Source organism: Cephus cinctus, unplaced genomic scaffold (assembly GCF_000341935.2).
Source record: "Cephus cinctus unplaced genomic scaffold, Ccin1 Ccin1_scaffold0013, whole genome shotgun sequence".
Lineage (NCBI taxonomy): Eukaryota > Metazoa > Arthropoda > Insecta > Hymenoptera > Cephidae > Cephus > Cephus cinctus.
In genome coordinates this window covers 1,688,212-1,714,693 of record NW_014332762.1, presented here as the reverse complement: position 1 = coordinate 1,714,693, position 26,482 = coordinate 1,688,212, and the positions used below count along the sequence as shown (strand labels likewise).

Below are 26,482 nucleotides of genomic sequence, written 5' to 3'. Positions count from 1 at the left end.
TAGAAAGAAATATATATCAAACGAATAAAAAATCATTTAGACGTGAAAACCCAGAGGACCTAGATAGATTCCATTGGCCTCTTATCAAACAGATAATAAATGCATCAATTCGATATCGGTAGGAAAAGAATAACATGTCCAAACGATCGTCAGAATGCTTCATAAAAATCCACGTAATTTCATGCACGTCGTTGAAGGATAGTCTTGAAAAAAAAAAAAAAAAAGGTTCGTAAATTCGATAATCGCTAAGGCGTCTTATCAGCGATTCAAATAATCGCGCGTGATCGATCATACAAAGATTCGCCAAAGGTCACATACACACTGTAGTTACGAGGAGCGCGGTAATCAACAATGATAAGGACTGGATTAAAAAAAATTATTACAACCTCTCTTGTCAAAGGAGTGTCAAGTACTTCTAGTTTAAAAAAAAGAAATTCTCGGAATATTTGACATTGACTGAAAAACATTTTTTTTTTTTGAAAATTGAAGGTATCATTTCAAAGAATGGAAAATCAGACGCCGAGACGACTATGGTAGCTGACGCTACCGAAATCCTCCAATATCACGAGCGATCCTCTTTTCCCCTTGTAATTTCATTAAACTTCAATCCCGTGTCTATTCGACATTCTGAAAGTGACAGGACGATTTTAATTACTGAGGACAGAGGCGATTATACGATAATTTTGAAATTATTAACTTTTCCTTTCCCACCAAAAAGTAGGTATCCAAATTTTCCTCCGAATACTTCAATATATACAAACAATGAATTCCATGTTAAAAGTCATACATAACACAAGCATCCTCCTCTCTTTGTCGTAGTTAATAATAAGATTCAAGGTCCAACTCTGTGTAAGAACGAGCACGCTTCCTTCAGTTCAGCGTACTCGTTTACCAGTGACGTATATGGCGACACGTAACACATATACGGGGTGTCGGGATTGAAGCGTAGCGATACTAAAAAAATTCCCAGCGAAACCAAACAAAGAGAAAACAGAGGCGCAAAAAGCACTGTAGGTTAAGGTTTAATAAAATTTTCCCAGAGGAAGCGTAACCGTCATTCCCCTCTTAGTGCACTGCAAAAATTTGGCCCGAGGTACAGTTCAAAGAATAATCGGCAAGAAGCACGTTACGCGTAAGAAATAAGAGAAATGTCAAAAAGTCGCTCGAGTTCTATTTCTGAAATAAAAATTGCCCAACACTACGCGTACTTAAAAGAAGCGACCGTGTACGGGTATGGCGCGAGAATAAATTCTATGGTATCTACCACGCACGTGTTTAATATGAATATTAAAAAAAAAAAAAACCATACCAGGATACTGTTCTGTAAATGTAAATTTTTGCTACAAAAGCGTTTCGACATATTAGGCAAATATCGTAAATCAATAATAAACGAACGATGGGTGTTGTAAATGACCACGCAGACACCTGCCTTCTTCTTGAACACGCTGCCAAAAGCGAGTCCGGTTAAGGTTTGCATTTTATTTTGCATCTGTGTCCAGTATAGCTGTGGGCTTTGATCGCCCTCCCTTAGGCCTCTGAGAAATCAGCCGATCGATCGTCTATGGAAAAATTGTTGGCAGGCGATCGGTCTTACGACCGAGGTCGAGAGCACGAGGATGCTGCTGGCATCGATCCGAAGTGGCTCCCATCGGAGATAAAGATGGCACCCGATCCCGCATTCTTCGCGCGCCAACGCGCCCGGATGACAATATACAAACGGCCAGCACAACAGAAGCAATAGGATTCGAGGCGGTATAGCGGCACTCCGAAGTTCCGCTAAATGTATTTACGCATTTACGCGCACAGCCACTTTCGCGCGAGGATATTTTTAATTCCGAACTTGTCGCCTCTCTCCTACGTTGATTCTCATGGTAAATAGCAGCAGCTCCGCTGGCACATCAAATAACACTCGATATATATACCACACGCACGTATAAATAAATAATAATACTTCACCTTTACTTTTCAGCCGTTATTTTATTACACTTGTCAAAACTTGTCTGTGCAATTTGTCGACAATTCATTGTTTGACGTGAAAAACCGTTAAAAAGGGTGGGAGAGAGCCGTTTAAAAAGTCGATTACCTCGAGCGAACAAAGATGGCGGACATCAATCCTACGACTACACTTCGATTAGTCGAATCCAAAAAATTTAACTATTCTCTTCCTTTCCTTGTGTATTGTTTTTACGGGCGTTGGACATTTCATGCACCTGGATGACGGAGACGTCGGTGGTGGCGACGCGGCGACGATAATAGCGACGATAAAAGTGACGATCGGACTCGTGACCAAGAATCGAATTACGACGCGACACGTTTTTAGCGCGCGCATTCGTCGTGTCTTCTTCACGGTACGGTCTGTCTCTTTCTCTCTGTCCTCTTGCGTTACATCTCCTAGGCCAATGCTTAGCGCGTCTACCCGTGGCAAGGTTATTGTTTCACTGGCTCAAGAGTCCGCTTGATCCGATCTATATAGAGAAGAACTAGTAGCTATTAAACGTAGTATTGACTATCCTTGTACATCTTTTTTTAGGTTATAGAGTTACTGCACGACTGTATCTTACGCGAGTAGAAAAACGTCGCGTACGAACGTCAAAGACTGAATGCAACTCGTAATGTCACCTCTGATTTACGATACCAGAAAGTTTCGTACATTAACGGACACTAAAATGGAGGGGAAGCGTCATAAACATAAAAGACCAATGACGCTACTAGCTGCGCATTAGATTTCATGAGACTTGGCGTTGCTAAAAGGTATAGCAACAATTACAGCCAATTGACCGATTCGTTTAGCACATGGTTCAAGCGGGACGCCTCGAAGTCCTTATTCCGTAAACTTTTCCTCTGACTCGTACATGCTTGCGTATCCTAACCTCTTTTCTCCTGTGAAATGACGTATGTTTTAAATACTGTCACAGATTCTCGATCCAGTATGATTTTCCAAAATCCGTAGTATCAACATTCGTGTAAATCCGAGGCTCTGTACGAAAGATTACAAAGGTCGTCGTGTGGAGAAGAACAAACGAGACTCCAGACAAAACAAGCGTATCTCACCGGGAGAGGGAGAGAGAGACAGAACGAGGGATACGAAAAGAGAGAAAAGTGTCTCGAGCATAAAAGTCCTACCGGCACCGTATCTTGATCGGTATTAAAAATATTTCCACGAGCTGTCCACTTTAAATAAATAGAAAGGAAGAAACGCGTGCTGGTTTAAAATAAAAATAAAAAAAGAGACTCACATGAAAGTGTCTCCCGTTTTAGGAACGAATTTCAACAATGAAAGTGCAGATGGTTTAACGATATTTAAAAAAAAAATGATTACTATAATTATTTCGATAGTCAAACGATATTCCATGTTGGGTATAACGAAGAATTTACCTAAAGAAACTCGTGAAGTACAGAAGTGCGCGTTACGTAAAATTCGTGACGAGCAAAGTTGTGTCTATACGTCACTACAATAATATACACGGTAAGTCAGGAAATAAAGAAACCGTGATGAAAAACATCAAACACATTCAGCACTCACAAATACGTCAATCGTCATCAGGATCCACGGCCCCGGGGCGCTTAGAGGGAAATACGAGTCCTGACAATCGTAATTACGTGAAGGATCGGTTTCTCGCAGACGGAAGTGAAATGAAGAGAAAAAAAGAAGACAGAATCCGTCCGACGGCAACGTTCACGGAGTAAGTGCCATCGGCATGACTGAACTCTTGGAGATACGTTACTCTTCAACCTGCATGCCGTCCTTACACAGTGTCTCCCCCACCAGTATCGTCGCACGCATTAATTATGATAATCGTGTTGACAAACGAATCCTTCCGGGTAAACAGTAATAAACCGCCTGCGATTCACCGTCTTTATTATGGGTATAGCAATTCCTGAGGGTAGTAACGAAGGAAGGTCGAAACTCGAAGCAGGACGAACCTTCGATGGTATAAATTGTTGGAAGAGGATTAGGACGTCGTCGTACGATGTGACAGAGAGACAAGCTACAAGCAGAGATTTTATTTCATTGAAGGGTGAGAGAAGGAGTGGAGAGATGAAATATATATACACCCATCCATACAGAGTTTGTGTATGTCTCAACAGGATCTTAAGAAACGTCGCTAAAAAGCCGGCCCAGTCGACTGTCTGGAATGCACTGGTCATATTATTAGCCTGCTTTCTATTTGCACGCTACTCAAAATAGAAGCCCTATCCAGCCGTATGGAGGCGCGTGGGGAGTAGAATTATTCGCAGTTATAATTTCATTGATCACCGTCCTCCTAGGTATATAACAATGACGTGTTAATGGTATAGAGTGGAGTAACTCTATTGGTAATCATTCGTAGAAGTTGACTGTTGGCTGTCACGCGTTGTACTTGACGCGGACGACGTGAGAAAGCGTGTTATCTAATCGTATTTATTTGGCCCGTTTTGCCTCTCCATTTTACATTTTGGATCATGGCAGTGTATTTATTTGACATTCCTGGAGAGTCGTTTACACGCACGAGACTTCCTGGCTGAAACTTGTTAATGGTCGACGAAAAAGGAATTTCCTTGGTTTCTTTTACCGCAAGAATTTTCTCAGCGTTCTCTAGCACAGCAAGAAAAGTCGATCTGTTGTTGTTACGTTAGATCTCAAATTCATGTACTTTTGAGAGACTGAATCATTAAACATGATTGTAAGGAGGATCAATGTACACAGCGAACTTGTGTGGTAATTCTATGGCTTACCGGAAAACATCGGTTGGGAAAATGGGCGTGTAAAGCTGAAGCGCTACGGGTGAGCAATTCTAGAGATCCGTATTAATGGTAGATCTTGTACGTCATACCAAAGGACGTTCGACCATCCGTTGGATTCTAGAATTACCAAACAAGCAGTGGGCGTGCAAACGAAACGATCGTTGTAATGTGATCGTTGCTTCTTTGAATATTTTTTCTCTCCACTTGACTAGGAACCATCTTCGGCTTATAATATTCGTCTCGTGGTAGAGAATTGTGACGGAAACACATAATGACAGAGAGAAATCTTGTTACGCCGTGCTTTTATTCATGATATACGGCATTTGATTCAATATGACACCTTGTATATGATGGACCCCATGTGGCACCATCTATTGTGAAAGTTCTCAAACTGTTTAAAAACGCAGTCGTAACCTCGCTAACTCATCAAGTACTGCGGTAAATACTACGATGTGATCAACAATCAACTTTTATTATAATTCACCGTGTATGAATAGCATGCACCTACGGTATTGCGTCTCTTATGCAATCGTGTAGGAATTTTAATTACAAAAGGTCGCAATTAAAACGTCAGGGTGGAACTATACTAGTGACAAAAAGTTTTTACCTATGAATTGATTTATGTGTAACCAGTAATTTCAGATGAATTCCTATGAATGGCTTAATGTAAATCCATTGGATCAAATTGCTTGGATTTAAAGGTTCTGATCTTAATCTGTTGCAATGTCAATGCCAAGCCTGCCGTTTTGGCTGGTATCCTGCCAACGGGTGTGCCTCAAATGTATGAAACTTGCAATTTCAGTTCACTGGATTACTGTCCTTTCTCGTAGCAGCTTTATGGTACAGCTGAGAAAGCTTTTCAGAAAACCATCACATGATATGATAGGCAGATTATGGTAGATGGATCCTAAATAGAAATATTAACCAGTAGAAGTTTTGTTTATATAACAGAAAAGACTGACTCTGCTTGCTCTCCTTAGCGTTATTAATATACCTAACCCTCTCCAAATATAAGATCTTGTTTGGACATACCAAAAACCTAGAGCATTAGAGAATCTGGAATTCTAAACATTGGGGTGATCTATGTACTTCCTCGTGTCTAAGGAAAAGTTCTTTAAGGTAAAATCTAAGATAGCTCTATTGATTCATATTAAGAAGTTTTAATATATCAAGGATTTATTGTACAAAGTCCTTGATATCTTGCTTAATTATTATAGATCATGAAGTATCTTCATACTTGTACTACGTCGGTATAAAGTAAGAAATATAATAAGTAACGAAATCTATGTGCTTAATGACATTTAAATATTAATGTACTGCAAAAATCTTAAGTGGTTTCCCAACCCAGAAGTAACGTTATATATATCCCAAAGAGCAAATAGCTCTTTTATTCCATAATGATTTTCTTATGCCTATCCATTGCTTCAAGTACGAATGAACACAAATTCTACCAGTCCATTTAATATTATCTTCAACTTTGCTCTGATATTAAAAGAGTCCTACACATTAAAAGATCTCTACATAAGTTCCTCTCCATATTAGACACAGTAAAAATCAAAACGTCAAGCAATACACGCGCTAAGCAACGCGTCAAAAATACCAGTCACAAATGGCAGTAGCGACCAGTGCATAATAGTAGTATAACGGGCCAAGTAAATACACGAGTAAAATGATAAGAATATAAACCACAGTATAACCTCACCTCGTCACCGCTCTCAGGATCCTTTCCGTTCTTTCCCTTGTCCTTGCCTTTGACCGACTCCTGGAACATAAAAAGCGATTTGTCCACTTGTATCAGAGCTGTCGTATCCTCGTGAAACAAATTTCACTATAAGCCCACAAGGTTTCGCGATACTGCAAAATAATTACTCGCGAAACATACAAACTATACGGAAGATGCTGAGTGAAATTAGTTGACCAAAAGTCGCGGAATTCTAGACACTACACCCTTGGGTGGTCTTGACTGAGGCCGCCGGGGTTGTTCCCCCAAGGTTCACGGCTTACATTCACAAATAAATCTCCTCAAGTACGAAAATTTAGTGCCCGTTTCATGCGGCTAACGCACCTTATCCTTCTTCGGTCGATTCGGCATTTTATCAAGCGCACTGATCGTGGAAAATCAAACGATAAACAGACGGACACGCGTTGAAAGGTACATCAGTCAGCGGCCAGCCAGCCGACACACGGCGTTCGTTCACGGCGGCCATTGGCCGTCGAGCGACACGCGCGCCACTTCTCATCAATCGGAAAACTACGGCATTCTACACACTCGGCAGCACACTGCTTCGGAGATTTTCTCGCAGTTTCTTTTAAATTTGATGCTTAGTTCTTTCCTTTTTTTTTTTAAAGGCATTTCATAGTTTCCTTATACGTAGGAGAAAATCTAATTCACGCTTTAATATTACGGATGTTCTGGTCGGCTTATTTTCTACACAACTTATTATGGAAAGCTATGCACTTTACTTCGATTCGCTTGAAATGCTGGCTGTTTAGATAAATTCCATGAATTCTACTATAATTACGTTATGAAATATAACATGCTAACACTTGAATTGGAATGTCACATTTCATTCTGGATAACATTTTAAATAATTAGTATAAATATTTTAATTTGTTTAAAGTTTAGAACATGATGGATTTTCAGATTTCACTAAAGGCGGTTTTCTTCTGTTTGATGTCACAGTACATACATTAATTAAAAACTTTTCTCATTAAACTCTTTCATTTTAATTAAGAAATATTAAGAGCCAATGAGTTAATCTTACAATGGTAATATTCTTCAATTCTGGGTGAAAAGCCTACTTTTACGCAGAGTTCAATCATTCAGGCAAAAGCAACGTCGTGTAAGGAAGCGATTCTGAAGTGGGAAGAGAAGTCCGGCGAATCTGCGAGTGAACAGAAGGAAATTCTACTATGCTTTCAATGGCCTCCTATAGATAAAATGGATAACAGTTTAGCCGGCCTAACCAATGTTCAGTTAGTTATATTTCCTGGAGGTATTTATGCTCCCTATTAAATAGCATTCACTTTTAGAAAGCTCTCTCTCTCCACGAATATGATTGAAAAAATATCTGGAATTAATTCGTTGAGGCATTTAAAAATACTCTCTTTGGGTCGAAATTACATCAAGACCTTCTCTGGCTTGGAGGCTGTGGGAGAGCATCTAGAAGAATTATGGATATCTTATAATATGATAGAGAAAATTAAGGGTGTCAATGTTTTGAAAGCGTTAAAGGTGCTATATATGGGTAACAACCTTGTCAAGGACTGGGCGGAATTTAATAGGCTTCAAGAGATTCCCCATCTTGAGGATTTGTTGTTTATTAATAATCCCATTTGTGAGAATATGGATACTGAGACTTGGCGCGCCCAAGTTATTAGAAGATTGCCAGCTTTAAAGAAACTCGACTCAATACCTGTTGTGTATGAGATATTCCATATTATTTTTACTGAATTTTATACAAGACTCCTGCTTAAAATTGTTAACTAAAAATATTTTTATTTACAGCCATGGTGGTGACGAATAAACGCCAGATTAATATACATTGACGAATTTACGCATCAATAAAAAATTTGTTTTCATACATATATATATATATATATATATATATATATATATATATATATTTTTCATGAAACTATTTTTTATTATAATTGATTGATAAACCTTGCTGCATTAGTGAAACACAAGATTAATTTTAGGTCAAATCATTTTGAACTCAACGTTCTGCTGATAATCGAATCCTTCGGTTTGTACTTGGTAGCTAAAATTTTTAAGCCTTCTCGAATATAATTTATAGAATTATTATACGTCTTTAAAAGGATATTTAATAGTTTTCAACTTTCATGTCGTTGAGTCCAAGTTCTTCGTTTTGTTCATAGTTCCTTTCGTATTTTGTTATCTTTAATCTGTCATCCGGTCCATCATCTGAAAGACTCTGAATGTAACTGTTTCCGGCTGGATCGTCAAGAATAAGAGAAATCTCTTTTTTGCCATCCAACACATCTTGTAGCTGGGATATGAAGTAATCCATTCTTCTTGATACCTCTGGGTCGCTACTGTCACCGGTAAAAGCTGTGGATGATAATAATTGATCTTTCGTCGCTGCTATGACTCCCTCCACCGTAGTAAATCGACCGCCCAGAGCAGCAGGTCCGACGTCCATCTCAAGTTCCGGAATTTCCATGCTACAGGTCTCTGATTTTAGAAGATCTCTACTAAAATCTTCTTTACCAGTCACCTTAACTTCTATTCTCACGCCTAAAGGTTCGATTCCACCTCCGCTCTTAACTTCGTTTGTCCTGTGACCGCACCTCTCGCAGTTGGTAGCCATAATGACAACGTCCTTGAAGTGTGGAATGTCTAAACGACAGATTAAGGAAAAATGAAACAAGAAAATAATTTAAAAGAACAAATAATATATATAGTATATATATATATGTATAGTAGAGCCTAGTTACTACGACTCTACTGTAGATGATAGATTGTAAAGGATACTGGTCATTTTCATATTGGTTTCGCAAGGACTGTTGCATTCAGGGCAATTTGTGGGGAAGGACAGAACTTCACCCTGTAGCTGATCATATGTAAATTCGCCCTCTTCAAGAGGTTTGAGAAGAGCTGTATCGTTCTCTGGGAAAATACATAGCATGTGATTTTGTTCTTCAGATCGTGTAAAGTGAGTGATTGTGCATTGATTGTCTTTCAATGGAGCGTTCGGATTCTCTATGTAACAATTTCCAGTGATATCTTCTAGAGTTATAGTGAACGGTTCCTCCAGGAGTTTAAGGGCTCTTAGTTTAGACAGGAATAAATCAATTTCAATTGCTGTTTCTGGGTTCTCTTTCCTACGTTGCTCTTGGTCCTGTTCCAATCCAGCAATACTTCTGTTAATGATGCCTTCGACTGTTGTGATTTCTGTAAACAGAACAAAAAAAATATCAGAGGTAGAGAAATCGTTATGATTACTTAAGGTAGTTTGGAAATGTACCTCCTTTTTGAGATTGAGCAGGGATCTCAAAGTCAAGTTCTGGAATTTTAACGCTTGTGTAATCTGATTTGACTATTTGTCTATTTAAGTCTCTCGGTGTAGACACCTTTAATGTTTGCCTAATTCCCTTTTCAGCGATCTTCCCACCACTTTGTATTTCATTGTTTTGAAATCCGCAATGTTCACATTCAAAAGACATAAGCACAACATCCTTGTAATATGGTATTTTTGTAAGCAATAATCTTGTGATGCCCTGAAATATGGAAAATAATAACACATGTAACACATGCTAACACAAAATATAAAACGTAAAAAGTATAATAAATCAAGTACTCACATTTTCCCCACAGTTCATACAAAGACTTTCAATTTGAGTGGTTTCAGGTTCTGGGTCCTCAGCCGTGAGATCCCGGAAAATTGGTTTAAGTTTGTCATCCTTCGCCTGCCTCTCTTCTTCAGCCATTTCGTATGATATAGGTTATGTTCTCCAGCAATTAACTGTAATATTCCTGAATCTTCCATTGTGTTACTCACCCTAGTATCTGGCGCCAACAAGAATTTTTACACTTAAGTACTCCAAATAATTTTTCATTCGTCTCATATATCGTTATTTTCTTATGCATTTTAATCATGGTCGATGATAAAATTGTTAAAAACGTTCAAACGACTTTTTCCTTGTATGGACTTATGATAACAAGGTATATAACTGATTATTTACTAGTTTTATTAATTTATTAGAACAAGTATTATGTTAAGAATGAAACGATCTTTGTTTCTTTTTCACAGTAAACTAAGTACTTCTATAGCTAAAGAAATGGAAAAAATGGAAGATGAACGTGAATCCTGGCTTATTAAAATTGTGGAACAAATACTATCACAAAATCTGGAAAATCCACGCATTGAGCTTGATCACATAAAAAAAGCAATCATAGAGTGTATGAGGCCTGAGAATAGCTTAAAACATACAGAGACCATTTTAAATGTTATAAATGCTCTGGATATCCCAAAAGTCACCTATGACATGGAAAGGAGAAAATTTGTACTTGAAAAAATTGGAATTAATATGTACCCTGACGCAACATATAAATCTCTAATTTTTCGAGACAGATTTAATATACTATGGCACAGAACATTGAAGCATCCAATGTTTCTTGCTCCTAAGCTTGGTGAAACGAGCATAGGCAGATGTAAGCTTACTCCAATAGAGTATCTGCTCAGTGAATCAAGAACAATTAATGTATATGTGATGGGTCTTTTATCTCAACTTGTAGAAGGGCAATATTACTTGGAGGACATTAGTGGAGTTGTAAAAATTGATTTGAAGAATGCAATATCCTTTTCTATGTATTATTTAATTCATTGAATACTTTAAATCACCATAATAGACAATATGAAAATTGTTTTCCTTAATTTGTACACAAAAATTCCAGGATGGTCTCATCGTGGATGGTTCTATAGTCCTAGCTAATGGGAATTACGACGATAATATATTATATGTCAAAGATATAGGCTTTCCACCTGCAGAAGCTTCAAATATTTCTCGTGCACCCTTTGGAGATCACAACACCTTTGGTGGACCACATCCAGTTTCATTAAAAACATCTGAGAAGTTACAAAAGCATGAACAAAATAATCCAGATGGAATGATAGTTTTTGTCTCTGAATTATGGGTAGACAGTCTCGAGGTGTTAGATAAATTTAAAATAATGCTTGTCGGCTATGCAGAGTTTCCTCCTATAGCTTTTGTACTATGTGGTCAATTTTTAAGTTTCCCACCAAATACAACAAGCACACAGAAGATGAAAGAAGGTTTCAAAAGACTAGCAAACATAGTGGAACTCTTTGAAAACATAAAGAAAGAAAGTAAATTCATCATAGTACCAGCACCCTATGATTTAGGTGCACCTAAAATTCTACCTAGAGCACCACTGCCAAAATGTCTAGTGGAGGATTTCATAAAGACTGTTCCTGGCACAATACTAGCTACCAATCCTTGTAGAATACAATACTGTACAAAGGAAATTGTGGTTCTCCGTGAGGACATGGTGAGCAGACTGTGCAGAAATACACTTTTTTTTCCCACTGAAGGTGAAGTGTACGAACATGTAAGTACAACACATTGATAATAAACACAGTGAATAAAGTACACATAAAAAAAAGTACCTATTGACATTTCAGTACGCTAAATCTATCATCTGTCAAGCACATTTAACACCAATGAACCTCCCAGTAATACCAATTTACTGGAAACACGATCACGCCTTACAATTATATCCAGTACCAGATCTCATAGTTGTGGCCGACCAATTTGAATCTTATACAACAGAACACATGGAATGTAAAGTGATGAATCCAGGATCATTCCCAAAGAATAATTTCTCCTTCATGGCCTACGTACCAGCAATGAATAATATAGACATTTGTGCGATACCAGTTGACACAGACCTGATGAACCTGGACACGTGATCCCAGAAGAGGAGAACGTTGATCACAACGACGTACTTTGTACAGTATTTATTGTTTTTCGCACATAATAAAATCTTTCACTTTGACAATACTTCAGGAGCATTACTCCCAATCATATAACTTAGGTATAACAATTTTAGTATTAAGTTAACAATTAGGTTTCAATTAACTTAGATCCGAGCATTAAAAATAATCACTTGTCAAAGGATACTGGGTAATTGATCGGGGTTTCTTCTGTGTCCGAGAGTATAAAGGAAAGAGCGCCCTTCATCAATTTGACATTTTCCTCGCGTTGTTCACTTTTTACTCTTCTTCTTCTAACCGTCTCTTTCGTCCCTCTCGAATTCCTGTTTTCTATGGAATATCAGTTCGTAGCAGTCCTTAGAACTTAAACGTGTCTCATTCGCGGTTGACAGAGAAAACTGGATTACGATGCCAAGTTTTGTTCTACAGTAATTCATCTGTTATTTCACTTCCATTGTCAGTCTGCATCTCCCGTTGACTAATCGAGCCTCGAATCGAACTTACTACTTGTGGGACACACACCAATATACTCTATTATATCTATTATTTTATATAAATAGTTACATACAATATTAAACAGTGCTTCGCTCGCTTCGCAATATACATACAATGTTACAGGTACAGGCTGTGCGTCACAAAGATCTTACTTCACTGCACTGGAAGCATCGATTTTATCTACTGGCCACAGTCGGAATTATCTTCTCTTAGTTTTCCCATTATACGAAACGCGTGGCGCTTGAAACTTCGTGCGAGCGACGATACGAAGAGCGCTGAGACGCGCGGGCCCGTTGTAATTTAAAGTGTCACTGAGAGAAATAAAAGAGAGAAGTTTTTAACGAAGTGCGTACAAGTATTTTCCTAAGAGTGAACACGGAAGGAAATTGGGGCATTTCTTATTTTAATAATTACTATTGAGGGCTTAAGTCATCCGTATATTTGAGTTATTTTTCTTCTTTTTCGCACAGATATATGCGATACGATAAAGAATCCGGTTCTCTTCGTTGCACAGACTACGATAAAAATAAAAAATATATATACATATATGACTCGGATAGCAGGATATATAAATCGTTCTCCTAAAGAGGAATCTTCAATTGCAGGTAATTCGTATGCACAGCTTATCGTTACGACATTAAATAAGAAATAAATACCAATCGCACATTCCCAACGTCGTTATGAAGTAAGAAAATTCATACGCGATGTAAACGCGACCAAGTGACACAACACTATTAAGGTTTAAGTCGACGAAGGCAATAGAAAAAATGTAAGAAAAAAAATCATCAAAACTTCTAGGGCGTAATTCAATACCCAAAGTCTTTCGTTTTCAAGATTTTTGCGCCCCACGGGAAAGACGAGCGCATACGCGTGACAGTCCCGTTTTGCATTTGGACACGTGAACGCACTTTCGAAAATTTGATAATCGTGTGGCGTTGCTCGTAGAAAAAAGTCACTTAAACCTATTGCACATCCTTAAAGACTACAGTTTCGTTTCAGTTATCCGTATCGTTATTCAATTCCTCCAGTAGGATCATCAGGCATATCTTAATACATAATAATATTACATAAAGTTTATGTACCGCTGCTTCTTGGGGGTGCGCAACTATTTACAGATGTATAAATCGATAAATTAAAGTTACAATTTCAGTCATCGGACGGCGACGCGGTCCTCCGGACTCTATATCTCACGAATTTTTCGGTTGGTTATGCATTTCTCCTGAAACAGACATATTTAACGATACAATTAACGAGTATTCAAAGCGAAGTCAAGTGTTAATTACTTGATAAATAACCTTCTCCTTCAACCTACATTTAACAATGTCACTTACGTTCTCTCTGATATCTTCGGCAAGCTTGATTTCTCTCCTCAGCGTCAAAGTACCAAAGCGTAATGGCGTATCTCGTTTTATAGGCTGGCTGTACCTCGTGCGGATTTCTTCTATCTGACCAGAAGAAGAGAATTCTGTCGAACAGAGGTTCTATATCCGCAACCTGATCGCGCCAGCCTTCAGGAAATATCCTGAGGAGTCCACCGTTTTTCTAAAACATATAATAATGAAAATCATTCGAAAATCTACTACGATAAAGAAACAACATGAGTCTAGTTAAGTTCGAGTATAAATTTAAACGGTAAGCTGGACCTTAAAGATTATTACCTCTAAACTATTCACCTTACGTACTCAAGTATCGTCTTTACCTTGATATCCCAGTCTTTATTAAGGTAATAGATAGCAGTGATGCATCGCCCATCACGATTTGGATTATCCACGTGTTTCACATAATGGGAACCATAACCAGGATAACACGCCACCATGGCCTGAAACAAAAGAGCAATTTTTGTAAAATTCAGTCAGAACTTTGCTTAAATACAAAAATTAGCATGACAGATTGTATCGGTAAAATGAAGTCGTCGGTGGTGTCGTCAGTTTCTTATTGGAAGTGCCACGACGCAAAAAGTCATCTCGTAGCAACGCAAAACATTGACATTGCCGATGATGCGTCTGACGAGAATATACCAGGCTGTCGTAACAGGAAAAGAACTAAGGACAAAATTCAACGAGAACAAATAGTATCAGATGTGGCAATGTCTCTCCAAGAAATTGAAGTGACTACGACGTCACTAATAGTCTGATTAAAATTCGACAGACGCGCAACACCAGCAGTTTAATCTGAATCGATTTAGCATTAAAAATGCGATAATAATGGTCGCGCCAGTAATTATCGCCAATGGATAAATCAACAATTGATTAATGATAAACCGCATTCCATTGATCCCTCAGGTATAACACGGAGAGCACGGAGAACATTTAAAATATTTTATTCTAACTCATCAACGAGTTTCAATGATTCATCAGTCTCGCTATGCGTCTATGCGAAAAAGATCTTTGGTTTGTACAGCATTTAAAAATATGGCCTGAGCTCTCTTGGAATTGACAGAGACAAATGACTTTCAACTCTCCCTTTACTTGGACTGAGAGTGACATTTTCTTCTTTTACGTTTCTACGAATCACACCGACGTTGGCTAATAGTAACGCAACAATGAGTTAAGTCTGATGGAGCGATATAAAGTCATTTAAATTTATCATACACACTGAAGACTCTATGAGCAAGAATACAAATAAAAACGATCGTTCGCCAAACGACTAATTGAATAAATGTAAATGTTATCTTATCGCTATTATCATAGCTGCGAATGACGAACGTATTCGCGTTTGATTATTAACTTAGAGTTCGGTACTTCATCATTTTGACTAGCATCAACAGATTATTTTGCGAAAAACAGGTTATCGACAATCCCAATTCTCCCCTATGCAATATATCCCCTAAACATAAAACAAGTACAAGTAGTTTCAACCAAATAAGCTCCAAGCAAATAATCAATTGCAGAATAAAACAGAAATACAATATTCTATTCGACGTGTATAAATATAAGTCCAATTGAAAAGTCAATGTTAAGTAATCTCTGTATACTTGAAAAATTAAATTATATCTTCTCTGATCAGTGTCCTCGAATGAAATAAACAAATCCCCTATGTGACTACGTGCCGAATGAAAGGACTTGTTCATTGTTATGTATTGTTGCTTGTGAACTGTCAACGCGACTTCTATTTCTTCCCTAGACGCAAAACGTATAAACATGTATCCACCACGTGAACTATATGTCACGTCCTGCCTTGTATACATAGCCAAGAACTTATCATCCTCCCTGATCTACATCACGTAGACCATCGTTCCCTTGACGTAGCGATGGATCTGGATTCTCAGCGCCCTTAAGGGAAAAAGTCAACCATCTGAGCCATTACAAGAATTTCAAAGAACAATCGATCGACACGTATCACCTCAGCGTAAGGATAATTGTGAGTATACATAAGAATACAAAACCTCATTAAGTGATCCAAGTGTTACATTAAAATTGCATTGCTCATCAGATTCCATGATTAGTCTCAAGTATCAAAATCGACAGGAAATTCATAATTAGCCCCACGAATCAAACCGGATGATGGGAGTACAGTCCTACAAAAAAAATAAAGATGCGTTAAAGAAGAAAAATACACTCATGTCAATAAATCACCCCATAGCGTCCACCAGTACGATTTGGAGTAAGAGTCCGGTTGAAGAAATCGTGGTTACCCACGTGAGCATTACGGCTACTGCTATAGAGCTCATTGTCCTTATGTAAATACTAACGGGTTAATGGCATGCTGTAAATCCCTGTTGAAGTCACCTCTCAGTTATTTAGCTAGAAACTCATCATGGATCATTGTACTCTGGTGAGACAGAACGGTCTACATACATACATTAGGAATAATAACCACGTGCCTATATGACCCAAGGGCTTCCTTGTATGCAGGCCCTTTTAGAACCTTGATCCAATTATCAGCTTCACCTTGATACTACATTAAAGTTCGTTAAAATTAAAGCGCAAGCCAGAGCGACCAATGTAATAATTATTAATGCAAATAGGCATACGCACAAAAGTGCTCTTCTAATTTGTCTGGTAATTCATTAATTAAGTCAATCTATTTGTCATGGCTTATAATAATTCTTTATGGATCTAAGGCTCAATGAGCAATGTTTTGCAAAATATAATGAGATGATTACGCATGGTATGTTGACTTTTATCAGTAACGATATCTATCTGCCTGTGTCTGAAAATATTTCAAAATTCTCAATTACTCGAGACTATTTTCACGCGGTCATTGAGTGCGGAATCTACGTTTTGGTGCTATTAAATATAGATATTAATTAATCCGTAGTCATAAAGAAATTCATATTTTTGTTTTGTCATTGTCAGATTACCATTTCTTTTACATTAACGGCTTTATAACCCAAGAGCAATAGGGTTTTGTATAAGGCCGCTTTAAGAGGAAAAATGTATGGATGCGTTGGGTTCGATGTGGCACGTGCCTTGAAGCACGAACCCACATCGGAAGATCATTTGAGGAAACGTTCACAAGGCTTTCTAGAGAGCCTGACGAAGAGAAGAAATTGAGGGGAGGGACCACAGATGTAAGTGTAGAAGAAGATAAGGAGGGGTGAAATAGGAGGAGCTAGTATGAAAATGCCTACGTGCCTTCGTGGCACCAGCATGTGTGCACAGACTATTTGTTCAATCCACGCTTAGAATATTCTTTTTTTAACGTTTCTTCATTAAAGGTCTCTTCATTCAGTCTTCTGATCAGTATCATTTTCTTGGTGTCCTAACCCTCTCTCTGATAACACAGTTCTAACAATACCGTGGCGAAACTGTATATCGTCTTTTGATAAAAACTTACGTGGCATACGGCACGATTTGAAAAATTTAATTTGCCAATAGTGTCGGGTATATCCGATAACTGCGTATGTATGCGAGTATACGTTAATCGTAGCGATTGCGATTGCGGGCCACTATATTTCTAAACATAATACGACTGGGACGTGATGCTATGAGGAAAAAAAACATTACTACAAACCAACAAGGAAAAGAATTGTATAAGCTGTCTTGTGGCTTTAGTGCAAAATTATAGAATCCTTCGTACCTTATTTTCACGAGTCACGCCTCTAGACGAGTGAAGTGACCGTAACGCCCTCGATTCGCAGCTTCTCTTCAAAAATTGTTTAGCAATGTCATCCGCGTCGCCTCTAAGCATTCTTTTTTTCAACTCTGATGCTCTGAATGAGAGACTGAAGAATAGAATTCTTTAATGCTTCCCCTTTGTTTAGGCTGTACTGGAGGAATTACCGGGCAGAATGTTTGGGCTCGTGAAAACACGTTATGTTCAATACTAAGGTTTCATCTGGGATTCTCAAGGTTGTTGAATCTAAGTTTAGAACCTGACGTACGTAGAAGATTCGCACAATGAAAAGAAGACCGTTGTAAACCAATAAGATGCTTAAGATATTACGTGATCCCAGCGAGGAATGGACGAAGGCTATGTCTTGGATTGTCACAGATTCGAATCTTGTCTAAAATCAATAATAACCAATGGTAAGCCAAATAATGACATTGCTGATTGTTTATAGGAAAAGTAACGTGTGGTATAAATATTCCAAAGAGCAAGAACATGTTTAAACACTTGAATAAGATATAAAAGTGGAGACAACTGACAGACCGACTGCATTCTTCTTTTTTCCTTCCTTCCCCTCTCTTACTATCATACCTTCCATCAGGTAAAAAGAGGATAAGAACTGTGAATATTCCAGTCACGCATTTGTATTACAGTAGAAAACTATACGCTGTCGCACCTCATGTTAATATTCCTTGCTGTCAGTAAAACTATCTTCTGATCAGCCTTATGTAATATCTCGAACAGGAGACAACGGATCAAACCAGTCTCCGTCACTAAGTGGATGTGAATATTTTCATTAGAAAAGGATCATCAAGTGTGTCACACATTATAATATTAATTGTGTCGATATAATCATTGCCAACGGGGATGTCTCTCACAAGTTGTTCAGTAAAAAGGGAATCATTGTGCAATATTCTATACAATGACTTTCGTTGTATTCTATACCTATCCTGTGCGTTGTGACAATGAATGCTGCACATTGTACGTTAAACTTCTGTTCCGTCTGCAGCGAGTCGGATTGGAAGATACGTTGGCTCCTTATTTCACCTCTAGGAAGGTTAAAGCAAGGTGTATTTGCCTAGTTCGGTTTATAGCACGAAGCGCCTGCGTACGTCTCGCCTTTGACTAACGAAGTGTAACACTGCTAGCGATGCTCACCCGTACTTACACGTGGGTGGCTCCTCGTTCGTCCTGTAGTGGGGCGGCTGTGGCCTACGTGACTGGCTGCACTTCGCAACTTTACCATTCGCCTCATTGGCGAGACATTCATTTTGAAAAAAGTGATATTAATAATTTTTGACGGATTGTCGTTTGAAGAGAGCCCTACTTAAATCATGGTTTTACTTTTGCATCGTTGAGTATATCTTAACGGGTATGACCTTTCTTAAGATCCTTGAATGCTCATATTTACTATTGTTGCACAATAGAGAAAGATCAGGTCATAAATACATGATTCTGCTACTAGAAACCATTATACATTTTCGCATAGAGTTTTAACTACTTAGTCTGGAATTTAATCGACGGTAGGCATGGATTTGAACGTGAAAAATCAATGTCGGTCGCAGACAACTGAAATACGGAGGAGATATTGGCAAAGAGGACCAGCTCTTGTGTATTCTGTGCCTGAAACAAACTGTATGGCATTTCAATCCCCTCCCGAACGTCTGTACTAGTTCCAGCATATCTCCCAAACCTACTGTGCCAATTAGACGTCAGGCACGAAGTCCCATAAGGCTGGTCCCCTTTACTAGTATCTCCTCAGTGGTTGAACGTTACAGTCGTGATTCCCAGTCCAATAGTAATCATCATTTTGGTTAATTGATTTGGTATATAATATTAGTGTGGTCAGCTTATTTTCTTTCTTTGACCATTTCTTTTAATAGAAGCTAGTCAGCAACTAAATGAATACAAATTATTTTAAGATGTCTATCGGTTTTAATATTAAACTTTGGTGGGTTTAATATAGTTCCTTGATTATGACATATATGATACACTGGAGACATTATGCATAATAAAATATAGTCATGTTATTAATACATCATAATCTTTGCATTGTCTTCAAGATAATTACACTGCTCAGCAAAGAGACTTTAGAGAATGAAAATAGCAAGTTCTAATTATCAATATACTCTGTGTATGGATGATGAGTACTCACCTTGGTTCTTCCATTGATTGTGTAATTTCCAATTCTTCCATTATTATACATTTTGTTCGCTCGCATAATAATGGCATCTACTTGAGATATTAACATTCCAATGTTCTGGCACTGTTTTTCCTTGCCATCCAGCCAAGTAATTTGATCTCCACGAATGGTCTTCAAATCACTGGCACCAGCTTTGTTAGAAACTAATTGTCCATCCTTAAATAATCCAGCACTATACATGTTCAAAACTTCATTTAACACAGCCATGCCCTTTTCAGCACCAAGAAAAGTGTCCACTACACATACTCCATATTGGTCCATGTCCGTTATCACATTTCGACAGATCTGATCTATAATGCGCTCGTCCAAATTATTTCTATTTCTGTGCAGAAATGGTGGTAAAAAATCTTCTTCTCGGTTGAGCTGTATCTCCGGGAAGTTGTTAATGCCATTATGATGATGTGTCGGCATTTCTAATGCAGAGTGTTGAGCAGTGCTCAAAATCGCTGAGGTTTCCAGAGCAGGATTAAGGGATTCGGCTCTAGCGCCAAGAATGGTATCTTCAGAGCTACCCTCGTAGGTTATAGGTGACGTCCAACCGTCTGCACGTGCTCCACGAGGATGTCTTCTGTTTTCATCAACACTTTTTTCAGTATATTCGTAATTCCGTAAAAATTCTCCACTCATTGATGAATTTCCTTTGAGGTAACTATCTGCAGAGACAAAACAATAAAGAAATTATCCTTTAGTAAACTAATCCCATGAAAAACAGCAACAGAAAAAAGCAAATAAACAATTTCTTCCATAAATCGCAACAATCAGGATTCGATACCTACCGTTGACAGAATCCTTCTGAGAGGTTTCCGAACTAGCCAAAAGTTGCGAATTTGTTGAGAGTATTCCACGTAAATTCGAAATAGCATCAAAGCTCGACCTGTCCACCGTGTTCTCCAGGAAGTTATCAGAACCAGGAGTCGTTTCGTAACTAGGTTCGACCGTGACACTTAAATGTGGTGGGTGTTTCTGGCAAAATGCTTTATGACGTTTCCAATCCAACCTCTGATGTTCCTTAGTGCAATATACTGCGATCTTACACCGCGAACACCGTAACAACTTGTCGCTCCTCTTACAAACAACACATCCGACAATTCCCGCTGGTACAGCACTGCTGGCTGTCTGCGCACGACTGACCACCGGAGCGGACATGTTTCGCCGTTTATTTCGCCGCGACAAGTGCGGACGACATTTCTTCGCTGAGCAAAGTCACATACGCACTCCGCTACGCCACGCTACGCTATCGACGTTGTATATACTGTGCCACCTAGATATTCCTCGCTTATGAACAACGAACCACCAGCTGTTCATTTACTCCAATCAATATTAAGATTGCTGTACGTCCGTCTATTATGTTTCCGATTATACTTCGAATTCGTTGGAAATTCGTGAATGGCACTGCATGGCCAGCCACTTGTAATATTGCTTCCTAGCCCGTATGGCATATTTACCACTTTATTTCTCGCAAATACCTTGGTACAGATGGCGCTATAGTATGGACGACAAGATAAGCCACACGCTTGTCATACGGCGATAGACATCAAATATTTATTTGCAAATTTCATTCTTGCTATTGAAATTATTCATTGTGGCGATATGATTTCTTACGATTATTTGTTATACTTTAATAGGACATTCAAATTGCCATCACACCTTGAAATTTATTTTTAAATGAATTGAATCTTCCCATAATTCGCTATTTGTACGTATTCTCTTAATAGATCGAAATGATGTATGTTTATTTTGAATTGTAAATGAGGTTTAACGTACGTCTGGCTGCACATTTTTTTCATATCTTTGATTTGGCAAACGCAAATAGAAGTTTACGTGCGCCTCGCCGGTAACACATGAATGGATTAAAAACGATTTATATAATTATTAAGCTCAAATGCATATCTTATTTGACAATACCAAAGTGTGGAACGTCAGTAAACCTAATTGGAATATGTGAACTAAATAGTACTGTGAAATATTATTGTCAATATTATTTTCATTCAAAAATATGGAAGCATGTATATGAAGTTGTTGTCATGACGATGGTATATGAGTCCTGTCAAAACACTGGATTGCACGTGTTAAATGTCAAGTATTGTTATTTAGCGGTGAAGACAGTAAATTGTGCAATTAAATTTAGAAAAACATTGTTATATCTACTTATCAAGAATCAAGTAGGATGAGCAATTTTATCCAGAACGTGCAAATAAAAGATGGCGAATATACTAAAACAATTTATGGCATGGTACGGCTACGCGATTAAAATATAATAGATATATCTGTAATAGATATAAGTGTACAATACATTTTTTACAGTCTAAATCAATCGTTAATTATTTATTACGGGATAATCAATAATAATTATAATTTACTTCGCCTTCGGCAAAGAATCATTATCGGGAATAATCTTTTTTTTTTCTGATAGGCACGTACTCCATATTTCTGAGTTTTACTTTAAACTGTGTAAATATTTATCCTCACTAATTTCTATCATGTTCAAATATTTGTGCTGTGGTAATTTTGTCTTTGAGACGTTACAAGTCTTGATGTTTTAAGTTTTTTAACAATTGGGAACCACCGACCAAATTTGAATAATAAAAAATAAAAATAAATTTAAAAGACTGTTGAACGTGCAAGGGTTTCATAAAGAAAACATCGATTTAAATCTATATGTATAATGAATAAGGAATTAGTAATTAAATATAAAATGCTGCAAAACTTAACTTTTATGAACATTTTACAGATAAAGGAGCAAAGATACATGGAAACTATTCATGTTTTGACAAACTTACTTGAAGGTCATCCTGATGTATGTTTTCTTAAGGATTAGCACAGTTAATATTAATTGGACAATTTACTTATTTCCTTTAATTATTTTATAGTCAAGACCATGTCTTGCTCTTCTGGCCCACTGCTATTTCTACACTCAAGATTTTGTCGCAGCTGCAGGTGCTTATGAGAAACTTGTACAACTTTACCCAGAAGAAAATTTATATAAGCTTTACTATGCACAATCATTACATCAAGCATGCATGTATCAGGAAGCATGGACAGTTTGCTCTAGTATTATTGACCAACATAATTTGGAAATTAAAGTAAGGAAGCTTCAGGCTGCTATAAAATATGGTCAAGAAGATATTGTGGCTGCAAAAAGTCTAGTCGACCAATGTCCTCCTGAGGATGTTGATACTGATGTTAACTTAGGATGTCTATTATACAAGGTAATTCAAAATTTTATACAAAATTCGAATAGTTGGAATCTATATAGATTGCAGTAAATTCTATTGCTTACAGGAAGAACAATACGAACAAGCACTCAAGAAATTTTCTACAGCATTACAAATTGTTGGCTTCAGACCACATTTGTCTTATAATGTTGCTCTCTGCTATTTTAAACTCAAAGAATATGCACTGTCTCTAAAACATATTGGTATTACTCACCTGGTATTCTTATTAATATTATTGCAGAGAACAAATGGTGTTTAATAGAAGCTTATTATTTTAGCGGATATTATTGAGCAGGGAATAAGAGAACATCCTGAACTAAGTGTTGGTATGACTACAGAAGGAATTGAAGTGAGAAGTGTTGGCAATACTTTGACATTACACGAGACTGCGTTGACGGAGGCATTTAATTTAAAAGCAGCCATAGAGTACCAATTAAAAAATTGTACGATTTGTTTATGGATACATTATCGGCAAAATAATATTCTTATTTTTTATGTATTTTAGATGAAGCCGCTAGAGAAGCACTGACCGATATGCCACCACGTTCCGAGGAGGAACTAGATGCTGTTACCTTGCATAATCAAGCTCTGATAAACATGGATACAACGCCAAGTGAAGGATTTGAGAAATTTCAATTTCTTTTGCAACAGAATCCGTTTCCACCGGAGACATTTGCAAATTTGTTACTTTTATATTGCAAGTATCAATATTACGATTTGGCTGCAGACGTTCTCGCTGAGAATGTGCATTTGACGTATAAATATTTGACGCCGGTAAGTGGATTATTGTTACAATTTGTTAGTATGTAGTGCTGTTTTTATTTTATCAATTTAAGTGTGGTACGAGACAGTATTGATCGCACAGTTCATATCAAGTGTATCAAAATAAACTGATTGTAGTCAACTAAGTTTTCAATAAGCAAAAAAATACAATAATCAGCACCTCAGTTGGAATGTTTAAAATTATTCATACTTTTTCTAATGTTTTTTGTTGCCTTCTGTGTGACTTTGCTTGACTTTTTGTGTTACGTGTACTGGTACCACTTCCTGAATCTTCATCTGAGGAACTGGTGCTATGCTTTCTCTTTTTGCGCTTTTGTTCCTTTGCTCTCTTCTTCTTCCGCTTTTTCTTACTTTCTTCATCCTCTGATTCAGAGTCCTCATTACTTGAATCTCCTTTGTGCTTTGATTTTTTTGACTTCTTTCTCTTTTTTGATTTTTTGGATTTGTGTTTTTTTGGTATCTTTTCTGGCTGAGTATCTGTTGGTTTTTGCGGAATACTTTCCTCTTCAATTTCTGGTAGCAATTCATATTTCTTTCCATCAGGAGTCATGAAGCAATCATTAGACAAATGTCCAGGAGTACCACACTTAGAACAGGTGGTATTTAAAACTGCTTGTAGCTCTATAACTTTGCGTTTGTTAGGTACTATAGTTTTCCTTCTTTGTTCATCTTTTTGAAGCTGAACACCATTGGGGTCTAGATCAGAACCATTGCCTTGGTTTACATGTTTCATGGAAAGACCGATTTTACCATCATCTCCCAATGAAATTATTTTACACCAAACTCGATCTCCTCGTTGTAAAACATCTGCTACATCGTCAACATGGGATGTACTAATCTGATATTTATCAATAAGATTATTAATTAATAACTATAACATATGATCAACTTTACATCACAAACAAAATTAACTTTTTATCTTTCTATACCTGTGATCTATGAACTAGACCCTGTTGTGAACATCCAGGAATTCTCACAAATGCGCCATAGTTTTGAACGGCAGCAATCTCGCCCCGAAATATTTGATTTAGCTGACAACTTGTCATCTCTTCTCAATTATTTATTGTATTTTTGGTTATGAAAACTATACTACAATATGTAGTTCTATTAATAACCAAACTGCAGATACAACTTTAATCGATGAAAACATTACAAGCAAAGTAGGGTTAGGGTTGCCAATGATACCGCCGTAAAGTCAGGGCCGTACTCTGTGGGTACGAAGGTGCCTGAACAGATGCCACTAGTCATATTAACTGATATACATAAAAAAATATTCCTTAATTCAAGTATATTATTTGATTTTCAGTATTTATATGATTTTCTGGACGCTTTGATAACACAGCAAACTTCTCCAGAGGAAGCATATCGAAAATTTGATGATCTTGCAAATAAACATACTGAGACTTTACGCAAAGCAACAAAGCAAGTCCAGGAAGCTCGATTAAACCATGATAATCATGCTGTAAAACGAGCAGTAAATGATTATGAAGAAGCTTTGGAAAGGTACGTTCCTATTTTAATGGCCCAGGCAAAAATATACTGGGAATTAGGAAATTATGTACAAGTTGAAAAGATTTTCCATAAGAGTGTAGAATTTTGTAACGAACATGATGTTTGGAAGCTTAATGTAGCACATACCTTATTCATGCAAGAGAATAAGTTTAAAGAAGCTACAGGATTCTATGAACCAATAGTGAAAAAGAAGTATGATAATGTAAGTAAAATATAGTATCTGCTGAAGGATATATCAGATTGTAGAATACCAATGCTTATTCTTTAAAACTATTATTTTTTTATAACATAGATACTGGATGTAAGTGCAATTGTATTAGCAAATTTGTGTGTTAGTTATATTATGACATCCCAAAATGCTGAAGCCGAAGAACTAATGAAAAAGATAGAAAAAGAAGAAGAAACTATATCATTTGAAGAGCAGGATAAAAAGCTTTTCCATTTGTGCATCGTGAATCTAGTCATAGGAACTCTCTATTGTTCAAAAGGCAACTATGAGTTTGGAATATCACGAGTAATGAAGAGTTTGGAGCCATACAATAAGAAATTAGGCACTGATACATGGTTTTATGCAAAAAGATGTTTCCTATCTCTTCTTGAGCAATTGGCTAAACAGTTAGTGGTACTTAAGGACTCTACCCTACAGGAATGCGTACAATTTTTAGAGCACTGTGAAGGTATTAAATTCTATTATCACCCTATGCATAATTGTATGTACTTCATAATACTCCTCTTATATTTTGATTGTTTGTTATAGTTTATGGAAGGGACGTTCAGACTGTTGTAGAACAACCCTTTGATATTCAAGAAGTTCCCACAATACCTCAAGGTAAACAGACAGTAACATACGAAGCAAGATATTTAAAAGCGTTATTTCTGAAATTACAAATGTCATAAATCAAGAATGCATTGGGACTGTTAACCATACTCTTGTTCCCAGAGTATGTAAAAGTATCAGTGAAAAATGTATATCATAATTTAAGTCATTTTTCAAATAAATTCATTTTTGAACAGTT

The 26,482-nt window shown here is 37.3% G+C and overlaps 7 protein-coding genes and 1 long non-coding RNA gene across 23 annotated transcripts in view; 3 read left to right on the top strand and 5 right to left on the bottom strand.

The window, feature by feature from the left end:
* Positions 1-6,951, bottom strand: part of LOC107274810 (serine/threonine-protein phosphatase 2A 56 kDa regulatory subunit gamma isoform) — a 15,337-nt gene extending 8,386 nt beyond the window's left edge. For 3 of the 10 annotated variants that reach the window (XM_015754349.2, XM_015754410.2, XM_015754359.2), the window contains exons 1-2: positions 6,791-6,951; positions 6,428-6,487 (exon numbers count right to left, since the gene is read on the bottom strand). In XM_015754349.2, coding sequence (XP_015609835.1) covers positions 6,428-6,487; positions 6,791-6,817 — 87 coding nt within the window. In that variant the 5' untranslated portion in view covers positions 6,818-6,951. Of the gene's footprint in view, positions 1-1,429; positions 3,091-3,375; positions 3,690-6,427; positions 6,488-6,790 lie in introns of those variants that run through there. The other 7 variants (XM_025081203.1, XM_015754368.2, XM_015754402.2 and 4 more) reach the window with 7 other exon arrangements.
* LOC107274898 (DNA polymerase epsilon subunit 2) lies at positions 3,557-12,273 on the top strand. 2 transcript variants are annotated; one of them, XM_015754476.2, is made up of 4 exons: positions 3,557-3,683; positions 10,503-11,046; positions 11,138-11,821; positions 11,895-12,273. In XM_015754476.2, the coding sequence occupies exons 1-4, from the start codon at positions 3,634-3,636 to the stop codon at positions 12,180-12,182; spliced, it is 1,566 nt and encodes a 521-aa protein (XP_015609962.1). In that variant the 5' UTR covers positions 3,557-3,633; the 3' UTR covers positions 12,183-12,273. The 2 variants fall into 2 exon arrangements, with proteins under 2 accessions (XP_015609962.1, XP_015609947.1); XM_015754461.2 differs by lacking the exon at positions 3,557-3,683 and adding an exon at positions 10,144-10,414.
* Positions 7,077-8,355, top strand: LOC107275026 (dynein light chain 1, axonemal-like). Its single transcript, XM_025081680.1, has 3 exons — positions 7,077-7,701; positions 7,759-8,148; positions 8,234-8,355. Exons 1-3 carry the CDS (start codon positions 7,667-7,669, stop codon positions 8,250-8,252), a joined length of 444 nt encoding a protein of 147 aa, XP_024937448.1. The 5' UTR covers positions 7,077-7,666; the 3' UTR covers positions 8,253-8,355.
* On the bottom strand, positions 8,352-10,215 carry LOC107274946 (zinc finger protein ZPR1). The gene is made up of 4 exons (XM_015754579.2): positions 10,054-10,215; positions 9,717-9,969; positions 9,224-9,643; positions 8,352-9,088 (listed from the first exon to the last, which is right to left on the bottom strand). Exons 1-4 carry the CDS (start codon positions 10,177-10,179, stop codon positions 8,553-8,555), a joined length of 1,335 nt encoding a protein of 444 aa, XP_015610065.1. The 5' UTR covers positions 10,180-10,215; the 3' UTR covers positions 8,352-8,552.
* LOC107274942 (egl nine homolog 1) lies at positions 12,216-21,159 on the bottom strand. Of its 3 annotated transcripts, none has more exons than XR_001539572.2 (5): positions 20,733-21,159; positions 19,909-20,609; positions 14,360-14,520; positions 14,033-14,243; positions 12,216-13,920 (listed from the first exon to the last, which is right to left on the bottom strand). XR_001539572.2 is itself a non-coding variant. In XM_015754563.2 (5 exons), the coding sequence occupies exons 1-5, from the start codon at positions 21,100-21,102 to the stop codon at positions 13,889-13,891; spliced, it is 1,434 nt and encodes a 477-aa protein (XP_015610049.1). In that variant the 5' UTR covers positions 21,103-21,159; the 3' UTR covers positions 12,216-13,888. The 3 variants fall into 3 exon arrangements, 2 of the variants coding, with proteins under 2 accessions (XP_015610049.1, XP_024937102.1); XM_015754563.2 differs by having other exon boundaries at positions 14,401-14,520; XM_025081334.1 differs by lacking the exons at positions 12,216-13,920; positions 14,033-14,243; positions 14,360-14,520 and adding an exon at positions 14,529-14,743.
* LOC107275018 lies at positions 15,006-17,842 on the bottom strand. Its single transcript, XR_003058826.1, has 3 exons — positions 17,724-17,842; positions 16,087-16,598; positions 15,006-15,973 (listed from the first exon to the last, which is right to left on the bottom strand). It is a non-coding gene; the product is annotated as an uncharacterized LOC107275018 (long non-coding RNA).
* Positions 15,940-26,482, top strand: LOC107274792 (tetratricopeptide repeat protein 30A). 4 transcript variants are annotated; one of them, XM_025081177.1, is made up of 11 exons: positions 15,940-16,061; positions 17,000-17,214; positions 17,908-18,172; positions 22,688-22,753; positions 22,827-23,165; positions 23,239-23,374; positions 23,450-23,614; positions 23,677-23,945; positions 25,261-25,668; positions 25,759-26,143; positions 26,224-26,482. In XM_025081177.1, the coding sequence occupies exons 3-11, from the start codon at positions 18,170-18,172 to the stop codon at positions 26,361-26,363; spliced, it is 1,911 nt and encodes a 636-aa protein (XP_024936945.1). In that variant the 5' UTR covers positions 15,940-16,061; positions 17,000-17,214; positions 17,908-18,169; the 3' UTR covers positions 26,364-26,482. The 4 variants fall into 4 exon arrangements, with proteins under 4 accessions (XP_024936945.1, XP_015609807.1, XP_015609797.1 ...); XM_015754321.2 differs by lacking the exons at positions 15,940-16,061; positions 17,000-17,214; positions 17,908-18,172 and adding an exon at positions 21,159-21,287; XM_015754311.2 differs by lacking the exons at positions 15,940-16,061; positions 17,000-17,214; positions 17,908-18,172 and adding an exon at positions 21,322-22,189.
* On the bottom strand, positions 23,971-25,206 carry LOC107274993 (nucleolar protein of 40 kDa). Its single transcript, XM_015754670.2, has 2 exons — positions 24,884-25,206; positions 23,971-24,792 (listed from the first exon to the last, which is right to left on the bottom strand). Exons 1-2 carry the CDS (start codon positions 24,998-25,000, stop codon positions 24,139-24,141), a joined length of 771 nt encoding a protein of 256 aa, XP_015610156.1. The 5' UTR covers positions 25,001-25,206; the 3' UTR covers positions 23,971-24,138.